This window comes from Puma concolor, chromosome A3, assembly GCF_028749965.1.
Source record: "Puma concolor isolate L17-30 chromosome A3, mPumCon1.1.hap2, whole genome shotgun sequence".
Classification (NCBI taxonomy): Eukaryota; Metazoa; Chordata; class Mammalia; order Carnivora; family Felidae; genus Puma; species Puma concolor.
The window spans coordinates 16,529,258-16,554,621 of record NC_141669.1 but is presented as its reverse complement, the minus strand read 5'-3'; the positions used below and the strand labels follow the sequence as shown (position 1 = coordinate 16,554,621).

General features: G+C 43.4%; 2 protein-coding genes across 6 annotated transcripts in view; one reads left to right on the top strand and one right to left on the bottom strand.

Annotated features, from left to right (window-relative positions):
• APOB (apolipoprotein B) overlaps positions 1-11,451 on the top strand; it is a 38,958-nt gene extending 27,507 nt beyond the window's left edge. The window contains exons 26-29 of the mRNA XM_086700094.1: positions 380-7,576; positions 7,969-8,083; positions 8,185-8,368; positions 9,528-11,451. Of these exons, the coding sequence (XP_086556220.1) occupies positions 380-7,576; positions 7,969-8,083; positions 8,185-8,368; positions 9,528-11,156 (9,125 nt within the window). The 3' untranslated portion in view covers positions 11,157-11,451. The remainder of the gene's footprint in view (positions 1-379; positions 7,577-7,968; positions 8,084-8,184; positions 8,369-9,527) is intronic.
• Positions 1-25,364, bottom strand: part of LOC147582280 (uncharacterized) — a 159,951-nt gene that overhangs the window by 4,101 nt on the left and 130,486 nt on the right. Inside the window, exon 6 of one of the 5 annotated variants that reach the window (XR_015248919.1) lies at positions 18,031-18,196. The exons of 3 other annotated variants lie outside the window; for them this stretch is intronic. Coding sequence is in view for 1 of the 2 variants with exons in the window: in XM_086700097.1 (XP_086556223.1) it covers positions 19,921-19,937 (17 nt within the window). In the remaining variant the exon portion in view is untranslated. One more of the 5 variants, XM_086700097.1, reaches the window with a different exon arrangement.

Here is a 25,364-nt window from a genome sequence, read left to right as displayed (position 1 = left end):
ATAGAAGTATTTATTAAGCATATAATATGTACCAAGTATCCTACTAGGGCAGTAACAGAGAAAGCAGATAGCTAACCTGGCAATGAAAATTCAACGTAGGAGGTGCCATGATAGGGTATAGTGGATAAGTATAAGGCACAGAGAAGCCCTTGATAAGGGAACCCAACAAGATCTGCAGTGGTCAGGGAAGTCTTTTGCTTTCAGATTTTATGCTTGTGTTATCAATGGAGGAGACTTGTACAACTAACCCAGATCAGTGGAAGTTTATTTATTTTGGTTGGGGGGAGGGGGACTTTATTATTGAAAGACTCTGAACATAGAAATTGCTCTGGAAATTTTATTACTTAATGTAACTAATGTGTTTTAATTTTTATGTCAGGATCTGGAGAAACAACATATGACCACAAGAATACATTCACATTGTCATATGATGGATCTCTACACCACAAATTTCTGGATTCAAAGATGGTATTCAGCCACACAGAAAAAATTAGAAACAATCCAGTCTCAAAAAGCTTGCTAACATTTTATGCTTCTAGTGCCTGGGGTCCTCAGATGTCTGCTTCAGTACATGTGGACTCAAAAAGGAAACATCATTTGTATGTCAAGGAAGTCAAGATCGATGGGCAGCTCAGAGTCTCTTCATTCCATGCCAAAGGCACATATGATCTATCTTATCAGAAGGATTCTACCACTGGCCAGTTAAATGGAGAGTCCAACCTGAGGTTTAACTCCTCCTACCTCCAGGGCACCAACCAGATAACAGGAAGATATGAGGATGGAATTGTCTCCTTAACCTCCACCTCGAATCTGCAAGGTGGCATCATTAAAAATACTGCTTCCCTAAAATATGAGAACTATGAGCTGACTATGAAATCTGACACAGATGGGAAGTATGAGGACTTTGCCACTTCTAACAAAATAGATCTCACCTTCTCTGAGCAAAATGCATTGCTACGTTCTGAGTATCAGGCTGATTACAAGTCATTGAGATTCTTCACCCTACTTTCTGGAACACTCAATTCCCATGGCCTTGAATTAAATGCTGATATTTTGGGCACTGACAAAAGTAATAGTGGTGTTCACAAAGCAACACTAAGGATTACCCGAGATGGAATGTCTACCAGTGCAACGAGTAACTTGAGGTATAGTCCACTGGTGCTGGAGAATGAGCTGAATGCGGCACTTGGCCCCTCTGGAGCATCTGTGAGACTAACAACGAATGGCCGCTTCAGGGAACACAATGCAAAATTCAGCCTAGATGGAAAAGCTGCCCTCACAGAGGTGTCCTTGGGAAGTGTTTATCAGGCCATGATTTTGGGTCTTGACAGCAAAAATATCTTTAACTTCAAAATCAGCCAGGAGGGACTTAAGCTTTCAAATGACATGATGGGCTCTTATGCTGAAATGAAGCTTGACCACACGAACAACCTGAACATCGCAGGGTTGTCACTGGACTTCTCTTCAAAACTTGACAACATTTATAGCTCTGACAAGTTTTATAAGCAAAATTTTAACTTACAGCTACAGCCCTATTCTCTTGTAACTACTTTAAACAATGACCTAAAATTCAGCGCTCTGGATCTAACCAACAGTGGGAAATTACGACTAGAGCCCCTGAAGCTGAATGTGGGTGGGAACATAAAAGGAGTCTACCAAAATAATGAAATAAAACACATCTACACCATTTCTTATGCTGACTTATCCGCAAGTTGTAAGACAGACACCGTAGCTAAGGTGCAGGGTACAGAGTTCAGCCATCGGCTCAACACAAACATCGCTGGGCTGGCTTCAGCCATTGACATCAGTACAAACTACAATTCTGACTCACTCCATTTCAGCAACGTTTTTCACTCTGCAATGGCGCCATTTACAATGACCATCGACGCACATACAAATGGCAATGGAAAACTGAGTTTCTGGGGAGAGCATACTGGTCAGCTGTATAGCAAATTCCTGTTGAAAGCAGAACCTCTGGCCCTTACTGTCTCTCATGATTACAAAGGATCCACAAATCACCATCTTCCATTGAAGAGCAGCATCAGTGCTTCTCTTGATCACAAAGTCAGTGCCCTGCTCACTCCGGCTGAGCAGACAGCCACCTGGAAACTCAAGACCCAGCTGAACAAAAATGAATACAGCCAGGACTTCGATGCTTACAATACGAAAGACAAAGTTGGTGTGGAGCTTAGAGGACAAGGCCTGGCTGACTTTGCCCTGCTAGACTTCTCAATTCAAGTGCCATTTTTCCTCAGTGAACCCACCAACATAATCGATGCTTTAGAGATGAGGGATGCTACTGACCAGCCTCAGGAATTCACTGTTGTTGCTTTTGTAAAATATGATAAGAATCAAGATGTTCACACCATCAACCTCCCATTCTTTAAAATCTTGCCAGAATATTTTGAGAAGAAACGAATGGTCATTATAATGGCACTGGAAACCATACAGAGAGAATTGAAACTCATCAATATTGATCAATTTATGACGAAATACAGAGAAGCCTTGGACAAACTCCCACAGCAAGTTAATGATTATCTGAATGCATTCAACTGGGAGAGTCAAGTTGCGAGTGCCAAGGAAAAACTAAGTGCTTTCACAAAAAATTACAGAATGACAGAAAATGATCTACAAATTGCATTGAACAATACCAAAATCAACCTCAATGAAAAACTATCTCAACTACAAACATATGTGATACAATTTGATCAGTATATTAAAGATAATTATGATTTACATGATTTTAAAACAGCTATTGCTGAGATTATTGATCAAATCATTGAAAAATTAAAAACTCTTGATGAACATTACCATATCCATGAAAATTTAGTAAAAACAATCCATGATGTATATTTGTTTATTGAAAAGATTGATTTTAACAGAATTGGAAGTAGTCCTGCATCTTGGATTCAAAATGCGGATACTAGGTATCAAATCAGAATCCAGATGCAAGAAAAATTGCAACAGCTCAAGACACAGATTCAGAATGTAGACATGCGGCACCTTGCTGAACAGTTAAAACAACAGGTTGAGGCTATGGATGTTAAAGTTCTTTTACATAAGTTGAGAACTACAATTCCATTTCAAAGAGTAAAAGAAATTATTGAGCACATCAAATACTATGTTATCCATCTCATGGAAGATTTTGTAGTAGTTGACAAAATCAATGCTTTTGGAGCCAAGGTCCATAAGTTAATTAAGATGTATAAAATAGACCAACACATCCAGGTTTTAATGGATACATCACTACAGTTGGCCCATAAATATCAGTTGAAGGAGACTGTTGAGAAGCTAAGTAATGTCTTACAACAAGTTAACATAAAAGATCACTTTGAGAAATTGGTTAGGCTTATTGATGATGCTATCAAGCAACTTAAAGCACTGTCTTTTAAAAAAATCATTGAAGAAGTAAACAGATTCCTTGACATGTTGATAAAGAAATTAAGGTCATTTGATTATCACCAGTTTGTAGATGAAACCAATAACAAAATCCGCGAAGTGACTCAGAGAATCAATGGTGAAATCCAGGCCCTGGCACTTTCAGAGAAAGCTATAGCACTAACACTGTTTGTGGAGGACATCAAGGCCATGGTCTCAGTCCATCTGGAAAACACAAAGGACATCCAAATAACCTTATTCTTTGATTGGTTACAGGAGGCTTTAAGTGCAGTATTTTTAACTTCCATGAAAGCCAAATTCCAAGAGACTCTGGAAGATATACGAGACAGAGTGTATCAAATGGACATTCAGCAGGAAGTTCAGCGATACCTGTCCCTGGTTGGCCAGGTTTACAGCACACTTGTCACTTATATTTCTGATTGGTGGAGTCTCGCTGCTAAGAACCTTACTGACTTTGCAGAACAGTATTCTCTCCAAGACTGGGCTGGAAACCTGAAAGCATTGGTAGAACGAGGGTTCACTATTCCTGAAATCCAGACCATCTTTGGGACCATCCCTGCCTTTGAAGTCAGTCTCCGGGCTCTTCAGGAAGCTACATATCAGACTCCTGACATCATAGTCCCCCTGACAGATTTGAAGATTCCATCAGTTCAGATCAACTTCAAAAGTTTGAAAGATATAAAAATCCCATCCAGGTTTGCCACACCAGAGTTTACTGTCCTTAATACATTCCATGTTCCTTCTTTTACCATTGACTTGGTAGAAATAAAAGTTAAGATCATCAGAACCATTGACCAAATGCTGTCCAGTGAGCTGCAGTGGCCCGTTCCGGAAATATACCTGAGGGACCTGAAGGGGTTGGACACCATTTTTGCTGGAATCACTGTGCCAGACTTCTATTTTCCAGAAATTGCAATTCCAGAATTCATAATCCCAAATCTTGATTTAAAAAATTATCAAATTCCTGACCTTCACATACCAGAATTTCAGCTTCCCCACCTGTCACACACAGTTGAAGTCCCTTCTTTTGGCAAGCTGCATGGCATTTTGAAAATCCAATCTCCCCTTTTCATATTAGATGCAAACGCCAACATTCAGAATGCAACTACTTCAGGGAACAAGGCGGAGATCGCAGCTTCCATCACTGCCAAAGGAGAGTCCAAATTAGAAGTTCTCAATTTTGATTTTCAAGCCAATGGACAGCTTTCAGACTCTAATATTAATCCACTGGTTATGAAGCAATCCATGAGGTTCTCCAGCAAGTACATAAAAACAGAGCATGAGAGTGAAGTGCTGTTTTTTGGAAATGCTGTTGAGGGAAAATCAAATACAGTGGCGGGTTTACACACAGAAAAAAATATGCTGGAATTTAGTAATGGTGTGCTTGTCAGGATAAACAATCAGCTTACTTTGGACAGCAACACAAAGTACTTCCACAAATTGAACATCCCCAAATTGGACTTCTCCAGCCAGGCTGAGCTGCGTAATGAAATCAAAACCCTGTTGGAAGCTGGACACGTAGCATGGACTTCTTCTGGAATAGGGTCATGGAAATGGGCCCACCAGACATTCTCAGATGAAGGAGCACATGAATCACAAGTTAGCTTTACTGTGGAAGGACCCATCACATCCTTTGGATTGTCTAATAAGATCAGTAGCAAGCATCTAAGACTAAGCCAAAACTTGGTTTATGAATCTGGCTTCCTCGACTTTTCTAAATTTGAAATCCAGTCACAGGTTGAATCCCAGTATGTGGGCCGCAGTGTTCTAGCTGCTAAAGGCACAGCATTGCTTGGAGAAAGGAAGGCAGAGATAACTGGTAACCATGACGCTCATTTAAATGGAAAAGTTATTGGAACTTTGAAAAATTCCCTTTTCTTTACAGCACAGCCATTTGAGATTACTGCATCCACAAACAATGAAGGGAATTTGAAAGTTAGTTTTCCATTAAAATTGATAGGGAAGGTAGACTTCCTGAATAATTATGCACTGTTTTTGAGTCCTGGTGCTCAGCAAGCAAGCTGGCAAGCAAGTGCCAGGTTCAATCAGTATAAGTACCATCAAAACTTCTCTGCTGGAAACAGTGAGAACAGCATTGAGGCCCACGTAGGAATAAATGGAGAAGCCAATCTGGATTTTCTGAACATTCCTCTAACAATTCCTGAAATGACTCTACCTTACACAGTGCTCCCAACTCCTCAGGTGAAAGATTTCTCCTTATGGGAAAAAACAGGCTTGAAGGAATTCTTGAAGACAACAAAGCAATCGTTTGATTTAAGTGTAAAGGCTCAGTATAAGAAAAACAAAGACAAGCATTCCATCCCAATCCCTTTTTATGTAAAAGATTTCCAGGCAGTGAGTACCCCAAACAATATTTTAATTCCAGCCATGGGCAATATTACCTATGACTTTTCCTTTAAGTCAAGTGTCATCACACTGAATGCCAATGCTGGACTTTATAACCAGTCAGATATTGTTGCTCATTTTGTTACTTCCTCTTCTTCCGTCACTGACACACTGGAGTACAAATTAGAGGGCACCTCAAGTTTGACAAGGAAAAGAGGCTTAAAGCTAGCCACAGCTTTGTCTCTGAGTAATAAATTCATGGAAGGCAATCATGACAGTACTATTAGTCTGACCAAGAAAAGCATGGAAGCATCAGTGACAACATCTGCAAAAGTCCAAATTCCCATTTTGAAAATGAATTTCAAACAAGAACTTAATGGAAATACCAAGTCAAAGCCTACTATCTCTTCATCCATTGAGTTAACATATGATTTCAATTCTCCCAAACTTTACTCTACTGCTACTGGGGCAGTTGACCACAAGCTCATTTTAGAAAGCCTTACCTCTTACTTTTCTGTTGAGTCATCTACCAAAGGAGATATCAAGGGTTCAGTCCTTTCACGGGAATATTCAGGAACTATTGCCAGTGAGGCCAGCACTTATTTGAATTCCAAGAGTGCTAGGTCTTTAGTGAAGCTGCAAGGGGCTTCCAAAGTCGATGGTATCTGGAACCTTGAAGTAAAAGAAAATTTTGCTGGAGAAGCCACTATCCGACGCATCTATGCCATCTGGGAACACAATATGAAAAACCATTTACAGCTAGAGGGCTTGTTTTTAACATCTGGAGAGCATACAAGCAAAGCCACCCTGGAACTCTCCCCATGGAAAATGTCAGCCCTTGTTCAGGTCCGTGCAAGTCAGCCCAATTCCCTCCTTGATATCAATTACCTTGGCCAGGATGTGTCCCTGAATGCTAACTCTGAGCATCAGAAGGTCAGCTGGAAAAGTGAGGTCCAGGTTCATTCTGGGTTTTTCCAGAACAATGTACACCTTTCCAATGACCAAGAAGAAGCACGCCTTGACATTGCAAGTTCCTTAAAAGTGTCTCTGTGGTTCCTCAAAGACATTGCCCTACCAGTTTATGACAAGAGCTTATGGGACCTCCTAAAGCTAGATGTAACCACCAGCATTGATAGAAAACAGTATCTTCATGCTTCGACTTCTCTCGTGTACACCAAAAACCCCAATGGCTATCATTTCTCTGTCCCTGTGCAAGAATTGGCTGATAAATTCATTGTTCCCAGACTGAAATTAAATGGCCTAAGTTCAGGTCTTGTCATACCTACATTCCAAGTCCCATTTACTGATCTTCAGGTTCCATCCTACACATTTGATTTCAGTGAAATAAAAATCTACAAGAAGCTAAGCACTTTGCCATTTGCCCTCAGTATACCAACACTACCCAAAGTCAAATTCCCCAAAGTTGATGTGTTAACAAAATATTCTGAACCAGAAGATGCCTCAGTTCCCTTTTTTGAAATAACTATACCTGCATCTCAGTTAACTGTGTCCCAATTCACCCTTCCAAAAAGTATTTCAGTTGGCAGTGCTGTTGAGTATCTAAATGAGGTGGCCAGCAAGATTGCAGACTTTGAGTTGCCAACTATTACCATGCCTGAGCAGACTATTGACATTCCTTCCATCAAGTTCTCTGTACCTGCTGGAATTTTCATACCCTCCTTTGGAGCACTGACTGCACATTTTGGAGTGGCCTCTCCCCTGTATAATGCTACTTGGAGCACTGGTTTGAAAAACAAAGTAGAATACGTTGAAACATTCCTGAATTCCACGTGCAGTTCAACCATTCAGTTCCTGGAATATGATCTAAATGGTAAGAAAATGTCCTGACTCCTCTTCTAGATGCTATATATTTACAATGAGAGTTGTGAATAAATAAGAACATATTGTATATGACTGGAAGCACAATTACTCTCCATAGCAAAATTTTAAAAAGAGAGAAAGATACATACCCCACACGTAAAAACCACCCTGTAGAAAACCTACTGGCATTCAAGGGGAATAGATTCAAAGAAAGTGTATTTTTTTTCTATGATGATTTTTTAGGACCAATAATATCTCCTTCTATTTTTTTCTTAAATGTGGGCTGCATGTTTCAAATATGTAAAGCATATAGTTAAGATAGAATTCTCCTGACTTTTACAATGAAAAGACTTATGTCCTGCGGTTACTAATCTAACGAAATATAACATCTCTCCTCTACAGTTGTGGGAACACACAAAATTGAAGATGGCGTGTTATTCTATAGGACAAAGGGAACATTCGCACACCATGACATCAGTGCGGAATATAAAGAAGATAACAAATATCGAGGACTTTGGTATGGAACTTTTGTGGAAATCTCATGCCTTTTCAAATCATTCTGATTTTTTCCATGTCCATACCCCTTTCTTGATGGCGCATCTGCTTTTCTCCTTTCAGGGACTGGAAAGAAGACATTCGTCTTGACATCACCAGCCCAACATTCACTGATGTCCATCTGCACTACCAACTAAATAAGAATAGCCTCTCCTCCTCAGTGTCCTCCCCAGCCATAGGCACTGTGGCCTTGGACTTGGAAGGCAATAACAATACCTTAAAATGGAACTTGTACTACCGCCCTCAGGTGAGTCCCATCTAATGGATTACTCACCCCAAGAGTGAGTAGAGAATTTGGGCAGATCAGAAAGCCTCTCCAGGCTTTCCCAAAGTAGATGAAACCAAGCAATGAGCAGGTTCAACTTTTTCTCTGAGAAACTATTCTCCAGAATGTATTACAATGATTTTATTGATTATAATTAGATGCACACACAATCCTATTTCCACAATTATTTTATTAGTTTTCGGCAAATTTATAAAGATGAGGTTATGGAGCACCTGGATGGCTCTGTCAGTTAAGCATCCAACTTTGGCTTAAGTCACGATCTTGTGGTTAGTGAGTTTGAGCCTCGCATCAGGCTCTGTGCTGACAGCAGGCCTGAAGCCTACTTCAGATTCTGTGTCTCCCTCTCTGCCCCTCTCCTGCTCGCATTGTGTGTGTGTGTCTCTCTCAAAAATAAATAAACATTAAATTAAAAAAAAAAAAGAAAGATGAGTTTATGTCTCATCACCTAAATCATGAGCAAAGTCTGCCATGTGCTGAATACATTTTTCAAATAGTGGTTTCCAAAGTATTTGAGGCTTCAGAATTCTTCCCCACAATAGAAGTGTTAGTTGAGATATGCCAAATTTCTCTGATATACTCTACAAGCTCTGCTGGGCCAAATCAAAGATGCTATTAGTAAAGAAGAAGCAATCAGGTTCTACTGCTAAAGTTTGTCATAAGTTTGGAGAATGAATGGCTCCTGATACTGGTATTCTAGGGCTCTGCTAGATGAGCTCTGGGATTTTTCCTTTTTTCTACTTCTCCTGTCTCTTTCTCCACTTTTTCCTCCTCTTCCCCCTTCCCCTCCTCCTCCTTTCCCTTTTCCTCCTTTTCCTCCCCTCCCTCCTCCTCCTTTTATAATCTTCAGTTCTAAGAAAGCCTTAATGTTAAGTGTTACTATGTAAATGCCATTCATAATTTTATTCTTTTTGAGGCATATGATAAAGAGGAATTAACAGCAGTGAACTTCTTTAACCATAAGACAAACACATGAACTGACATATTAAAGATAAACCCCCTTCAGAATATGAAAGATCCTCTGATCTTTACTTTTAACTGCTAATGAAGTTTCACTATAGTATATTATGTAATCAGGATAATTGAAAACATCTTCTTATCATCCTTTTTTTTCTGGTTTTAGTCCTCTCTGGATAAAAAACTCAACATATTCAAAACTGAGTGGAGGTACCAGGAATCTGATGATAAAAGTCAGATCAAAGTCAGCTGGGAAGAAGAGGCAGTGTCTGAACTACTAAGCTCTCTCAAAGACAATGTGCCCAAGGCCACCGGGGTCCTTTATGACTATGCCAACAAGTATCACCAGGAGTACACAGGACTCAATCTGAGAGATGCTTCTTTAAAATTGAGAAGAAGTCTGCAGAACAGTACCGAGTGGGCCTATCAAAGCACCATGAGGCAGACTGATGAGGTAGATATGGGGCTCCAGAGGGTAGCCAGGGCCACCACTAGAACCTACCAGCAGTGGAAGGACAAGGCCCAGGATCTGTACCATGACCTGTTGGCTCAGGAGGGCCAAGCTGATTTCCAGGGACTCCAGAATAAGGTGTTTGACAGATTAATGGGAGTTACTCAGGAATACAAAGACAAAGTCAGTCATCAGGTTGACTCATTGATTGACTTCCTAAAGTTCACCAGATTCCAGCTCCCAGGAAAAGCCGGGACATACTCTAGAGATGAACTCTTCACTATGGTCATGAGGGAAGTAGGGCAGGTGCTGTCACAGGTATATTCAAAAATCCATAGTGGGTTAGAAATACTGTTTTCCTATTTCCAAGACCTGATGGAGAAATCTGAGCTTATCAAGGATGTAGAGATTAAATTTCCTTTTAATTCAGAGAGCTATAAACTAAGAGATGTTGTCTTGGAGTTTGGGAACCTGTTGAAATCTTTATCACAAAAGATCCAGGATGCACTTAATAACCTTCAGTCTATCAAGACTACAGAGATGCTAAGTCATCTTCAGAGATATTTAGAAAGAGCTTTCCAAGAGATAGAAGAAGAAATTCAACGCTTAAAGGGAAAGAAATTTACTTATCTCATTAATGATATTCAACACGTGATCAATAGAATCTTCAAAAAATATATTCCAACTGCTTTTACATTCCTGAAAATTAACTTTGACAAGTTTAATGAACTTGTCCAAAACCAACTCCAGGAAGCTTCTCAACAGTTACAACAGCTCCATCAGCTCATAAAGGATCTTCACAAAGAATATGTTGATCCAACTGTGGTCAGCTGGACATCAAGGTATTATGAACTTGAAGAAAAGATCATCAGCTTGATCAAGAACCTAGTGGATGTCCTTATGGACTTCCATTCCAAATACACTATCAGTACTGCTGGTTTGATTTCCCAACTCTCAAATCAAGTTGAGCAGTTTGTGCAGAAAGATATCCAGGAATACCTTAGCATCCTTACTGATGCAGATGGAAAAGGGAAAGAGAAGATTGCAGAGCTTTCTACCAGTGCTCAGGAAATAATTAAAAGCCAGGCCACTGCAATGAAGGAAATCATTTCTGATTACCACCAGCAGTTCAGATATAAACTACAGGATTTTTCAGACCAACTCTCTGATTACTATGAAAAATTCATTACTGAGTCCAAAAGATTGATTGACCTGTCCACTCAAACATACCACATGTTTCTGAGATATATCACTGAATTACTTAAAGAGCTACAATCAGCCACAGTCAATAACATGATCCCCTCCATAAAGGTTTCTCCAGGAGAATTTACTATCACCTTTTAATTTCTTATGCAATTCTCATTTATTCTTCCATTCCTATTAAACTTTAATATAGTAGGGGGAAAACTCAAACTGTATGTATTAATATAACTATACAGTGAGCCAGCCTCGTGGCAAGCAGCTGACTATAAGCAGAAGCACACATGAACTGGGTCTGCATTGAAGCTGGCGTCAGATCGCTAAAGGTCTCTGAACTCTGGGAAATAACTTTTTTTTGCAAGTTAAAGAAAATCAGTATCTGAGTTATTTTACTAAACTTGGGGGAGGGAAAACAAATAAATGAATTCTTTATTGTGTATCATAGCACTCAATTTGGCTCAATCATATTGAAAGATAGCAAATGTCTGGCATTTCAAAACCTGTCAAAGAATACATACTGAGTTTAGAGTAATAGAATAAAAGGGGAAGGGAGAATTTGAGGAGAGAAATATTTTGCCACCTAAAAAATAAAAAGGTAACTGATATCAGGAATTGTATTTGCCAACTGAAAAGGAAAAACTATTTGCAAAAGCTTTCACATAATTTGATCCCAAGAAGCATCTCATTTGTCTTCATGTGCCGCACAGTCTTCCTCACCCACAGTCTGCTCTTTCCAGGCAAGGCTCTCTGCTAGGCTGAGATCAACCAACAGGCTTTTTATTTCACTTAGCCTGCCAGAAATTGAGAAAGGATGACTAGGAAGTCCTGGCCCCCAGGGCTTCATGATAATAGGGACCTCAGACGTCTCCCTGCAGCTTAGCCAGGATCCATTCAAGGCACAGAAAGTAAGTGTGGAAAAGGGGGCATGGGGATATGTACTTCTAACATTTCTGGGATCAAGCATACATTTATGTTCTTGAATTTCCTCATTTCTCCACATTTAATATCTAACAATCCAAAGTATAATCAAAACCCAAGGATTTCTCCTGCCACATCCACTTATCTCAAGCTCTATTTTCAAACACTGGCAACCCCCAGGCAGAGCATCCAAGCTGAGATCTATTAAGGGAAAGCTACAAAGAACCTATGTATCACTAATATCTTTGGGAATATCTAATATCTACCATCACTAATATCTTTGGGATACCTTTCCTTTCAACAGTGTTGAATAACAAAAGAAGGGTGTGACCTTTGGGGAGTAGGAAATTGGAGATTACTAGCCCCTCCAAGTCCTATATGAGGTTTGTTTGGAAAAGACCCTCTACATCCAAAAATGCCTTCAACCTCCACCATATTTCATAAAGCTTTCACATTCCCTTCATGAAGGTCACTGTTAAAATACACAAGCATTACCTGTAAAAGAAAAACACATTCGCGTATTTCTGTCTTAACAGGATTCTTTGGAACTGAGGAGCCAGAAAGAGTCCTAAGGAGGTAGAATATATGGTAGTGATGAATCTTGTACTCAGGGAAAGTCTGTTGGATAGTCAATCAATGGATGGCATTGATTCAACGGATGTCCATCTGATGGGTGGACAGGTAGATGGATGGATGGATGGATGGATGGATGGATGAATGGACAGATAGTTGAGAGAATTGATGAGTGGGTAAATGAAGGCTCAGTTCCAAATGTGATAGCAGGAGGAAAATTAGGCCCAGGTCCCAGGGCATCACATGAGTGGTCCTAGGCATAGTCCTAGGAGAGTTTCCCTGATGAGCAAGAATGTACTGAGTAGCAAGAATGTACTAAGAGTTCAAACTGAAAGGTGGTCTTGACTTATGGCTTAAATTGGAGGGGAAGAAGGAATCCAAGGTATCTGGTATTCATGTAACAATATCTGTATCTAGGGCATGAGAGAAAGAAAAAACACAAATTCAAAATGACCATGTAATCGCACAATGCGACCTATTCAGTTCCCTGACTGGTATCCCTTTATGAGGTACTCCTGGGTGGCTTAGAATATCTTCATTATGCCATCCATAAAGGTGGAATAAGAGATACTTGGGAGGGCTTGGACTTTGCTTGGTTTCTTCTTTGGTCTTCTACTACAAATCAGGATACACCTCTGTGTTCAATTACTGGCTACATTCCTTATTTGCTTATAGCTTTGTACAACTTATTTCCCCTCTGTGAGCCTATTTTCTTAACTACAAAGTAAGGCTAGTATTTATCCTACCTGTCTTTGAAAGGCTATTCATAAAAGTCAGTTGAAATAGTAGATATGAAAGAGCTTTGCAACCTTTAATGTTGTACAGATAAGAAGTGCCATGATTATTAGGTGATAATGTAAATGCGTTTATGGCAAGGAGATAAAATAGAGGGAAGGAGACCTATCCGGTTCAATAAACATTCATTAAATGCTTCTATACGTTAAGCACAAAGGATCTAGAGAGGAGATAAAGGTCCTTAAGATGCAGTTCCTAGATATCTGTCCATTTATCAATCATAGGTGGAACGTGTTCTCTCCTGATGGGTATAAAGAAAGCAACTACAAGGGTCTATAATAAGAAAGAATGAGAATCAAGAAGTTTTCATGGAGAATGTTGGAATGAATCTTGAAGATACATTGACAAGTGATAAGGGAGAGAGGGTATTCTACATGAATAAAAACATGAGGAAAAAAAGAATAGGTGCGTGTGTTTGAGAGACACTGGATCATCTAGTGGCCAGAGCACAGGAAAAGTAAGGGGAGGCGGGATTGGAAAGGCAAGATTGGCAGTATTGCAGAGAGCTCAAAGCCAGAGTTAAAGGTGGTAACTTCTTTGCTGGACAAGGGCATCCAATGAGGGTTTTGGAGCAGGAAGGGTGATAGGAGTTGTGATTTAAGAAAACTGATAGGATAATTCACGCAAGATAAATTGTAATGGGATGAACACGGATATGAAGCTGTGCCAGGGTCCAAATGAAAGATGCTGAGTGCCTTAGTTACCCAAGTCATAGTTTCTAAGAATGGTGAGAAAGGATAGAATATGAGAAGCATCATGAAGTCCTAATTGATAGAACCAAGGGGCTCATTGTTTAGAACAGAAGGGATGGGTTCAAAAGCTATAAGAAAGGGAGCTGCCTTGGCAAATCTCTGGAACCAAGAGGGTACCAAGGGGTACAGGGGACACCAGAAGAAGAAGGAAGAAGAAAGAGTAAAGCACACTTGAGAGTTGTGAGATTTTGAAACTGCATGATCTGTAGGAGCCATGGGGCATCAATAGAAACAGGAGGAATGTGTTGGGGGCAGATTATTGGTGTAAGGCATGGACTCATAGACTATCACAGCTGGAAAGCAACTGTGGTAACTTTCAAGTTGCAGTGGTGTGCCTAAGCAGAAATAACTAGCAGGATATTAAGCTGCAGATGTGGGCAAGAGAGACAATATTCAAAGGAATAGCAACAAAGGAGAATTTTAACTGAATGTTGTATTAATTTTATGACCTTATAGGTATCTTTAGAAACTTAACAAGAAAACAAAGTTTGTTTTTCTCATGCAATTAATTAGGTATTATCTTGAGACTGAACCAACATATACATCTAACTTTTTTCTGAAGAAGTAATTTAAATTTATTGTGAGAAGAAAAAAAGAATGAAATATTTTTTATGAAATATAATCTTTTGTCAAATTGGTTTCCATAAAACACCCAGTGCTCATCCCAACAGGTGCTCTCCTCAATGCCCATCACCCACTTTCCCCTCTGCCCCACCCCATCAACCCTCAGTTTGTTCTCAGTATTTAAGAGTCTCTTATAGTTTGCCCCTCTCCCTCTCTGTAACTTTTTCCCCCTTCCCCTCCCCCATGGTCTTCTGTTAAGTTTCTCAGGATCCACATACGAGTGAAAACATATGGTATCTATCTTTCTCTGCCTGACTTATTTCACTTAGCATAATACCCTCCAGTTCCATCCACGTTACTGCAAATGGCCAGATTTCATTCTTCTCATTGCCAAGTAGTATTCCATTGTATATAATAAACTACATCTTCTTTATCCATTCATCAGTTGGTGGGCATTTAGGCACATGTACCCCAATGTTTATAAAAACGCTTTCAACAATAGCCAAATTATGGAAGAATGAAATATTTTACTGCATTTTTTTAATTGTGGTGAAATATATGTAACATGAAAGTTGCCATTTTAACCATTTTTAAGTGTACACTCAGTAGCATTAATTACATTCACAATGTTGCACAGCTATCACTATTTCCAAAACTTTTTCATCATCCCAAATAGAAACTCTGTACTTATGGAGTAATAATCTTTTAAAAACATACTATGAAGATGCCTGGGTGGCTCAGTTGGTAAAGCATCCAACTCTTGATTTGAGCTCAGGTCATGATCTCACACTCCTGAAATTGATCCTTGGGTCAAGCTCCACACTAGGTGTGGAGTGTGCTTAAGATTTTCTCTCTCTCCCTCTGCCTCTGCCCCTCCCCGCTTCGAGCACACATGAGAGCATTCTTTCTCCTTCTCTCAAAAAACAAACAAAAATGCTATCAGATGATGTGGAAAATCCTACTATAAACACAGATATTCTTTCTGTAAAACCAACCTTTCAAACCAAAGGAGAAATGAAATAATGGAGCCCAGCCTGAGGCCCTGGAACTTTGGAAGCATGATCAAGCTGTGTGCTTTAGTTTGACTCCCAGTATCTGCTTGGAGTAGTCATGCTGTCCCCACAATATTGTAATTAATGGGTTAACTGGGAGTGGGCCCCACCAGATGCATTTAAAGCTAACTCCATTTCTTTTTGCTTTTCACTTGAAGGCTGGTTAGTTGAAGAGCCCAATGGCCCTTTATTGGTGAGCTGAGCAAAGCCCCCTTCACTTCTTATTCTAGGTCCCCTTCCTGGCCCTAATTGATGACTTAGTCCCCATTAAGTCAGAGAAGGGACCAAGCTGGCCCTCAAATAGAGCCTGCAATATGGGAACCAGAGTGGACAAACAGATGTTCCCTCTAAAAATGTCCAATAACCAGAGATAAACGTGCAGAAACAGACCCTACCTCTTAGCTCATCTCTCTGTCTTGCTGTTTCACATTAAGAGGTCAGCTACAACTCCCTTCATAGCACTCCATTTGTTGGTGGGTTGGTTGGGGGGTCACCAACAAAAAAACATTCCAATTCCTCATAAAATTTGGTAGGGTAGATACACATGTTTCTGTGAGGAGAGGGCCCTGCCCTTCTCCTCCTATACAAACTGGCTCATACCTTCTTTAGGTCTGAGCAGCGCTTCAGGTCAGTGATACCAGGGACACTAATGCACTAAGATCTGACCTTTGCATCAATTTTACACCCTCAACTAGCACCACTGAGGCCCAGTTTCAGGTGAGAGGAACAACTCAGGCCTTGGAGATGGCCTGGTCCATGACCTGTAGATTCATGTCCTCACCCTTGTTTTTAAGCTATGGCTAGGGCTGTGGCTATGCAGCATGCACTAAGCTGCACTAAGAAGAGGTATTTAGAGTTTAGACTCTAAACTAGAGAGTAGCCTAAGGGAAGGGTATCAGCAAACCACCCAACTTCACCAACTCCCCCTGGCTCCCCAAGTGAACTCCACTGCTTCTCTGCTTTTCCATCAAGTGGGATACACTCAGGCTGACATGTATGTCCCTCTAGAGCAGTGGGGAGGCCAGAACAGCTCCAGGAGCCATTTATAGTGGGGCTGTGCTGGTTGGCTGGGCCCTGTGGTCATTAGAACATTCTGGAATTACATGATGTACTAGATGATCATAGAAACAACAGCAAGAATAGGGTAAAGTGTTGCCTATAGCTCTACTCAGCTGAATCAGGGAATCCTGCGGCAGCCTGTATTTCCCTCTTTTCACACAAAGCCTAAGCACTGGAGCCAAATTTAGGCTTTACCATTCATGAGTTCTGTAACCTCAAGAAAGTTACTTCATTTTTCTAGTTTCACCTTTAAAATGGAAGAACAGGTTGAACTATTCAGAGCAGTAGTAGAAAGTGGTTTCCTCTCATTCAGAGGGATGTAATGGAGATTAAATGAGATAATGTATATCAAGTGCCTGGCACACAGAGAGTAGATAAATTAATAGTGTCCTATTGGCAGAAGTAAAAATGAATGATGTGTAGTTATAATTATACACAACTATTTAAAAGGATTTTGCAGATACAATATGGAATGAAAGGTAAGTCTCAGGAGATTAAACACAGCACAATACCCCTTTAATAAAGTTAAAATCAACTAAAACCACATAATTTGTTTTCTAGGATTATAGTTTTAAAGAAAGTGAATAATAGGGGCACCTGAGTGACTCAGTCAGTTAAGCCAGTTAAGTCAGTTTTGACTCTTGATTTCAGCTCAGGTCATGATCTCACAGTTTGTGGGATCGAGCCCCGCACTTGGGCTCTGTGATGACAGCATGAAGCCTGCTTGGGATCCCCTCTCTCCCTCTCTCACTGACCCTATCCTTCTCATTCATGCGCTCTCTTTCTCTCTCTCTCAAAATAAATAAACATTAAAAACAGAAGAAAGTGAATGATAAACTCAAATTCAGGATAGGTTATACCTGGTGGAGAGGGGCAGGGGAAAGGAAACATATATTAGAGTCCTCCAGGAAAAATGGAACCAACAGGGTATGAGAAATTTACTATGGGAACATAGTAAATGGAGAACAAGCAGTCCCAGGATCTGTCATCTGCAAGCTGGAAAACCAGGGAAGCTGGTGATGGCCAAGTGTGAAGGCCTGAGGATCCAGGGACTGGATTCTCATCTCCTTGTATTGCTGTTTCTTTTATGCATACTGGGAAAATCCTTCAGGGCCCAGTAAACAATGTCTCTTAGCCTTCAAAGGCTGTTCCAATCATCTCTAAAGCACACCCGGGCCATGTACTTGCATTGGTTTCTTATTTCTTGCTGCCCCATGTTGTTGCCCCAGACCAAACCCTGAAATCAACCACACCATTTGCAATGGGCTTCCGCTAAGGCCCTGTCAGTTTTCCTTTAAGTTTTACCTTACTGGCTGGGGAGAAGATGGGCCCAGCCCTTCTTGGGGGTCCACCGAGTGTGCTGAAGCAATCATTCCCTTCTATGAAGTCCTGTGAAATAACTCACTCAGCACTGGCATGCACTGTTTGTAGACTGGCTAACCATCTCGCGGAAGTGACACTGAAGGCTTTTCTGTGAGAAATAAGGGAGATGATTCATTTTCAGAAATATCAAATAAAAGCTGTTCTGTCTAATTAACAATAGGTTTACAACCTATTGGAAATAGGTACGAACCCTCCCCATTCCCCACAATGGAGTCCCAAACCCTTAGACATTTCTCTTCCCGGTTCTTCCCCTCTCCCTTCCGAGGGCTGGTTTTTCTTGGGCTTTGCAATGAGCATGCACCAAACAACAAAGGGAGGAGGGACTGAAAGTCTCTGTGTTGCCTCAGGGAATGTACTTCTGTTCCAGTCAGACCACTTTTTTTGCCTTACATGGGCATAGGGGACCTCTGGGTAAGGCTGTAACCTCTGTAGTACTCAGCCAATGAGGAACCAGGGGCGGGACTTGCATGCTAGGAGATAGGCTGCCTGATGAAACTGCCCCAGGTGTGCCTGTCTGACACCCACTCTTGCAAGACTGTTGATTAAAGCCTCCTTTCAGTGTGTTATGAGTCTCTGGGTCACTCCTTTGATAGGGTTGATTGGGCTTATTTCTAACATTTTCCTCTCACAAAAGCATTTGAATGGTGGGAGGAAGGAGTTAGAATCCATGAGTCCTTCAAAGAGAGACTAACCACATCCTCCAAGGAGGCTGAGCTGCCGGTGGCTGCTCAGGGTGGTGGTGAGGCAAAACTGCCCCGTTGTTTCCTCTACAACTGCTCCCAGCCCTGGAACTGTCCCTGTCCCCCCAAGAACTGGCCTCCTGCCTCCTGACCACCCCTCCATGTCCTGGGAAGCCCCAGTGGAAATCTAGTCTCCCAGTTCTCCATCCAGCCAGTGGGGCAGTTGGCGGTTTCTGGGGAGACCTCTACTCAGAAGTTCCTCCATGGTTGTCAGGGGGGCTGGCTCCTGCTCCATCTCTGTTGCTGACCTAACTGCCTCTGTGAACTGGAGGCACTGCCCTTAGGGTCCTCCCCATACTGACAAACTGTGGCCTGAATATGACCACAGTGTGTCCTATTTTAAGCAAATCCTATATACACAGAATGCAAGCCTAAAACTTACTCTGCAACCAAGTGTTGGCAGCCTGGATGTGCCCAACTTACCCAGCCTTCAAGATCTTCCTCTTTAACATCTGAATAAACCAGTTGGGCCCCATTTCACATGCTTTCCTAAGGTTTCTTAACACATGGCTGTCCTGTGAGCCATGTGCTTCTGTCTAGGTCTCTCACTCTCTCTGTCCACCCCTTTAACTTTCCCCAAGTCCTCAAACCCTGTCTATCCTACCTAGCAGAGGAAGACTCTTGTCACTGTGGAAAGAGAAATAATTCAACCCTTCTGTGGTTATATCTAGGAAGGGGGTGGGGTGTCATGTTTTATAACCAACAGGCCCATTGACCTATTTTCACTTAAGAAAAAAACAAGCAGTTTTCTTACTAGGAAACATTTTTCCTTCCTTTTAGGCCAGCAGGTTCCAAGTGCATGCAGCCAGCTATAAAATAATTTTTTTCACTCTTCACAAATAAAACAAGGCAATGACTCATCCTACCATGTTTTTTAAAGAATCTTCTTATCAAAAACTCTGCACACAATTTTCCTGGGACAAAGTGGATTGGTAAAGGCAGGCCCCCGTGTACTTGCTTCCTCCTAAGAGGTCACAATGAGAACCCTGCTCAGGGGAAATTAGTAAAGTCTTTGGTTTTGCTGTAAGAGTTGGGTCGTGGGGATTCAAGTTCCTGGTAGAACATTCTCTGCCTATTCCTTTTCTGTGCCTAAAGAAAGAAAACAGATGGGAGATGGTAGAGGATAGAATTTGCAAGCAATTTTCTGCTGAAAAAAAAAAAAAAAAAAAGTCACCTAGGTTGTAAGCTGATTTCTGAGCCAGTCACAGCCTTGCCTCAGTTTACATACACATTTACTAGCTTAAATAAGATTTGGGTATTCACTTTGATAAATCAAAGTGTATTTGAAATTTACAATATATGAGAACCTGGTGGGTAATGCTCTTGGAAAGCCGTTTCCTCTTCTCCAGTGAACCATTGTACCTAAAATGAATCTTCGTTGCCAATTTCACGTTTTTTATGGAGTGTGCTTCACCCATAGTCATGTTGGTACCAAGCCAAGTCCTACTGAGGCTACTGGAAGCCTGTATGTGGTAAACCCACCTTGTAGCAAGAAGGATTTGGTTCAATTGTTACAGAAATACTTCCAGTCCGGGAAATAACCAATCAAGGGCAATCAAGCAAGTTGCTTGGTATGCATGCATTGAGCATTTTCCTCACAGAGGCCAAGACTGACAGAGGAGCAGGAGATGCTTACTGTCACCTCATCATCACGGACACATACATGAGAGCAAGTTTTCCTTGGAGAGTCAGTCACTGATTCAGGCTCCACCCTCGCCTCCAGCAAAGGCTCTTCCCGCTCCCTTGGCTATGCATCATGCTTTGCCACCTGCCTCCGGCGGTTCTTACTCCTTGCCCTGTGCCTGAAACACCCTCCCTGACCCTCTGTGGAAATAGTCAAGGTTTTCTCAAGGAAGCCTTCTAAGACCAGACAGCTCTGGCCTTGATCACCTGTCTGCCCACAACGGAGGCCCACTCCACCTGACACGAGCTGGGATGCCACCACACTTCAAGCAGCCCCAGCCTGGGTCACTCTGGTCTGCAGGCCCTCTCCTCAGAGTGGGGATGAGGTTCCTCTGTCCACTTTGGGGACAGATTTTGGTTGTGCTCCCCCAAGGGAAGCCATGATGGCATTCCCCAGTCCTGGATGTGGCCCTGCTTCTAGCCAGGCAGCAATTCCATTGTGGTAGAAAGGGCAAGTCGCATCAAAAGGAGCCTGGACCTTGAGAATCATGAGGACCAGGTTCTCATTCCAGCTCTGACCCAAGGCTAAGAAGTCACATAACCTCCAAGACTCCCGTTCTTCATCTTATAAAAATATCCCTCTCACAGAAGCACAGGAGCATCTGGTGAGGGCTGACAGCACTGCACACTCAGGCTTGCACACTGCCTGGCACATGACAGATGCTCAGTGAAGGTACATCAAATGGAAGAAGGATCCTCAGGAGTCCATACTTTCCCAGATCAGTGACCCTTCCCCTTGTGGGCTCTGACTTCAGGAACGAGCCTGGCTCACATGCTGGTCCAGCTCAGGCCAACTCCCTGCACTATCTTGATTCTTGCAGAAACTTTCTCTTGTCGGACAGAACACACGCTTCCTGTCAGCTTTTATTTCTGTGAGGGCTTGCTGACGAGAAGGGCATTCTGTTCTTGGAATTTCTTGTTAAAATATTTCATTTAATTAAGTTTTTACAACCAGCTCTGCTTTGTGTCTGTCAGAAGGTAGGGGCCAGGGCGGCCCTCTCCTCAGCTCTCTGGGAGGCCAGGTCACAGAGACTCTGGGGAGAGCCGAGCCCAGGCCTGGGGGCTGTGTCCCTAGGTCTCCAGGCATTCCTATGCAGCTACAGGAGCTGGGATCATCAAAGGGTACATCTCCATAGCAGGCCCCACCGGAGACCTAAGTGGAAATCTCTCTCAGCCCAAGAACTGCACTGTGTCTGTACCATAAGCACAATCCAGAGAAAATGTGCTGTGGATAATCTTAGCCACCTGTTAGCAACCCCCCAAAACTCCGGTCAAGACCCACACCTTGTCCCCTTCCTTCTCAGGACCCTCCTTGGCCCATGCTTCTGGTCTGTTGAAGCCTCTTCAGGCCCTCCTCCCTTGGAAGCCCTACCCAAGTGCCTTGGTTATAACTGATTTTCTCCTCCAGCCACACACTGCATGGAGATGGTATCTCCCAGGCCAACCTGGTGATTCACCCACCTTGGTCCCCTACCATTGCATACGCCCAGGCCACAGTCAGAGCACCCCTCCTTCCTCTCCAGGCCCCAGCTGGGGACCTTGCTGTGGAGGCCTCAGGAGGTGAACTCAGCTGAGCATGTCCTTCCTTCTCTCCACAGAGCCCAGCTGCCACCAGACAGGAATTTGTGGTCAGGGATGTGGCAGAAGATGCTGTTCTCCTTCACTGGTGTTTTGAAAGGTTACAGACCATGTGCGCCTAACAGGCAGAACATGAGGTCACTTAGAACAGAGGGAGAGAAGGGGACCCAGGGGGGCTGGTGGGTTTGTACGGAGTATTCTCAGCAGGGATGTGGCTGCACCCAACATTCGGCATGGAGCCTTGGTAAATCTTTTTTACAAGAGACAAACCAGTGCTTCCCCATTAGTCAGTCTCCAGTATTCCACGGCAGAACTCCCCACACCCCCTCTCCGTCCCCCTAACCACCCCCACCCCCGCCAGTGCTACTGGAAAGCTACTGCTCCCAGCCCTGGTCCTAGCCTACAACCGACCCATGACCCATGCCGTGGGGGCATGGGAGGTGGGCTGCTTCTGGGCCCTTCCCAGCCCACCGCCAGGCTAAGGCTGTGCCCTGGCCTGTCACAGGGTGGCACTGGAGGCCGAGGTTCTGCCTCCATGGGCTCCTTCCCCCTAGCCGTCCGTCTCCTGACCTGGCCCATACCTGGCCTAAGGAAACCACTGTGGCCCCTTGATAATTCCAGGCTCCTTGTGGGTTGCTAAGAGCCTGGCTGCCACCTGTCAGGAATTTGCGGTCAGGGATGTGGCAGAATGCGCTGTTTTCCCACACTCATATTTTAAAAGGTTACAGACCATGTGTGCGTAACAGGCAGAACATTAGGTCACTTGTCTCACTTAGAACAATAATCCGTTTTGCTAGGGGTCAGGTTGACACAAAGAATCTGTCCAGACCAGGTCTCTGGATGGGACTTAGCCCTCCCCTCAAACTAATGAAATTTTCAACTCGTGGGTACTTGAGTTAATAAAGTGTGCCACACATCTGCTCCGGCCACTGGCAGAAGAAAGCCCTGGGGTTCAATTTTGAGATCACTGACATAATGTTTGAGTGGCCTCCCGCCGGCACCCGGTGGGACACCAAATTAAGGAAAGCCGCACAATGAATGTGTGAGAAAAAACATTAGTGTATAAACACAGAGGCCAAGGCTCCCCAAGGGGAGGGTGAGCGAGGGGAGGCCTTGGAATTACAGAGAGAGGGTCAGTGGGGGCTACCGCTGGGATTTCACGCCAATGGCCCGCAGGTAATGAGTTATTTTAAAGGAAATTGGCACCAACATGATCTTAGGTCAAAAAGATGAAAAAAAGTAGAAAGAGCAATATTTTCTATGGCTGTTGAATTAAGTGCTGAAGTATAATGTGAGTGATTCTAAACAAAATAAAAACCTGGAGGTGAGAATATAAAACAGCCCCAGGAGAGGTTACGATTCAGGCCCAGGGACCCCTGAGAATCTAGCCACTCCCGCCCCCTATCACCGCCCTGGCTGGGGCAGGACCGTCAGGTTGGATTCAGGCCTGCTCTCGGCCAGAGAGAAGGGAATCCATCGCCCACTGGGACAGGAATGCCTCACTGGCTTTTCCAGCTGCCCACAGACAGAAAATCAAACTGAAAATCCCTTAGGATATGTGCTTCCTCATGGTGCCCCTCCCCCAGGACTCTAGACTCTGAAGAGGAAGAGGACAGAGGGCACCCCGAATTTTCTGTGGTCTTTCCTTGGGGAGAAGGGAGAGGCCTTCTTATTTTCATGGCCTAACTCCCAGGAAATGCCATGTGCTTGCTCTGAGGTCAATGCAGGTCAGCGCTGAGACTTCCTGCTGACACTTCCCTGCATCTCCCCCATCCCACGTGGTGGGAGGGGGTGGGCGGGAAGGGGGCTGAGGGCTCCCTAAGGCCTAGGCTGCAGGTAGGGTCCTGAAGGATGATGCAGCGTCACCAGGGCGGGTCAGTGTCCCCGCCTAGACACAAATCCAGAGGCTCTGCAGTCTCAGGAGAGCCTTGCCCAGGACAAGGTGAAGGCCACACTGAAGCCCTCCAGGCTTGTCCAGCCTACTGCTCCAGGTGCTCTGCCGGGCACTAAGGTCCCAGCAGGGGGCCAGCTGGTTACTTGTCTTTAGCTTGCCTACCATGTGCTTTGGGGCCCTGTCTCATGGGGTACACAGAGAGGCCAGGGTGAACTGAGTACAGGAGATGAAGAAATAAATCTGCACTGGGGGGTGGTATTCAGCCCTCCTGACACATGAGGAAAAGGGCTCAGCAAATGTGGCCCCCAGGGCTTTGCCAGCAAGACCCCCTCCGCCCCCCTTCCCAGTGACATGCCACATTTTGTCTTTCCTCTTCCTCCGGGAAGTCTTCTCTGACCCCAGACGCCCAACCTGCAGGGCTCTTCCAGTCCTCTGAACCATCAGCCCTCTCCTCTCCTGGCTGTGTGGCCAGCCTGGCTTTCACACATCTGGTCCCCCCTGTAGCCTATGACTGGGTCCCAGGTCCTTGGCAGAGGCGGGGGGTGGGGCAGCAAAACCTTGTAGATCAACTTTGGGGCAGAATTGGTCCCAACTACAAACCTTCAAGAATGCTAGGAGCCTACCCACCAAAGGAAAGCCATGGCCCCTCTCTCAGTGAGAATTTAGCAAGTGAGAGGAGAGAGGCTGGGCGAGGTACAGCCGGTCCCCATGAGGGGCCACATCATGATTAATGATGCTCCCCAGAGGCTCTCCGAGCAACTGCACATGGCTGCCGTGGAATGCAGAGCAAGTGCCTTTCCGCGCAGCCCAGCCACGCCGTGGAGCTCCAGGGCTTTCCTCTCTGCTGGGAGAAATGTCCACGCTTACAATTTCCCAGCATTCAGCCCAGATCTCCCCCAGGGGAAAGAAGAAGCTTTGTCCTTCGGTCCCATCTTCTAACAGAGGACACAGGAAAAAACAGACTCCAGGGTCCAGCCACCCAGATCTCATTCCAGCTCCCTCCTGAGCCAGGGATGTGGCCTTTTGAGGTCACTGTATCTCCATTCCTCATATGTAACATGGGGATGATAATAGCACCTACTTCAGAGAGTCCGTGTGAACATGATAGATATCACTGTGTGTCAGTTGCTCAGAGTAGTGTCTGACACAATGAAATGTTGTATAAGTACGTGCTATTTTTATTATCCAATTATCTGATTTCAGAAACTTGCTACTCATTGAGAACCATCTGAACATCTCATGGGACAGCAGCCTTTACCTACCTCGTCAATCGCCAAAAGTAGCAATAAGTTTCTGTAACATTCAGTACCCAAGATGTGGGGAGGCCTGGCCTCGCCTTAGTTTTTTCCTCTGCCATTAAT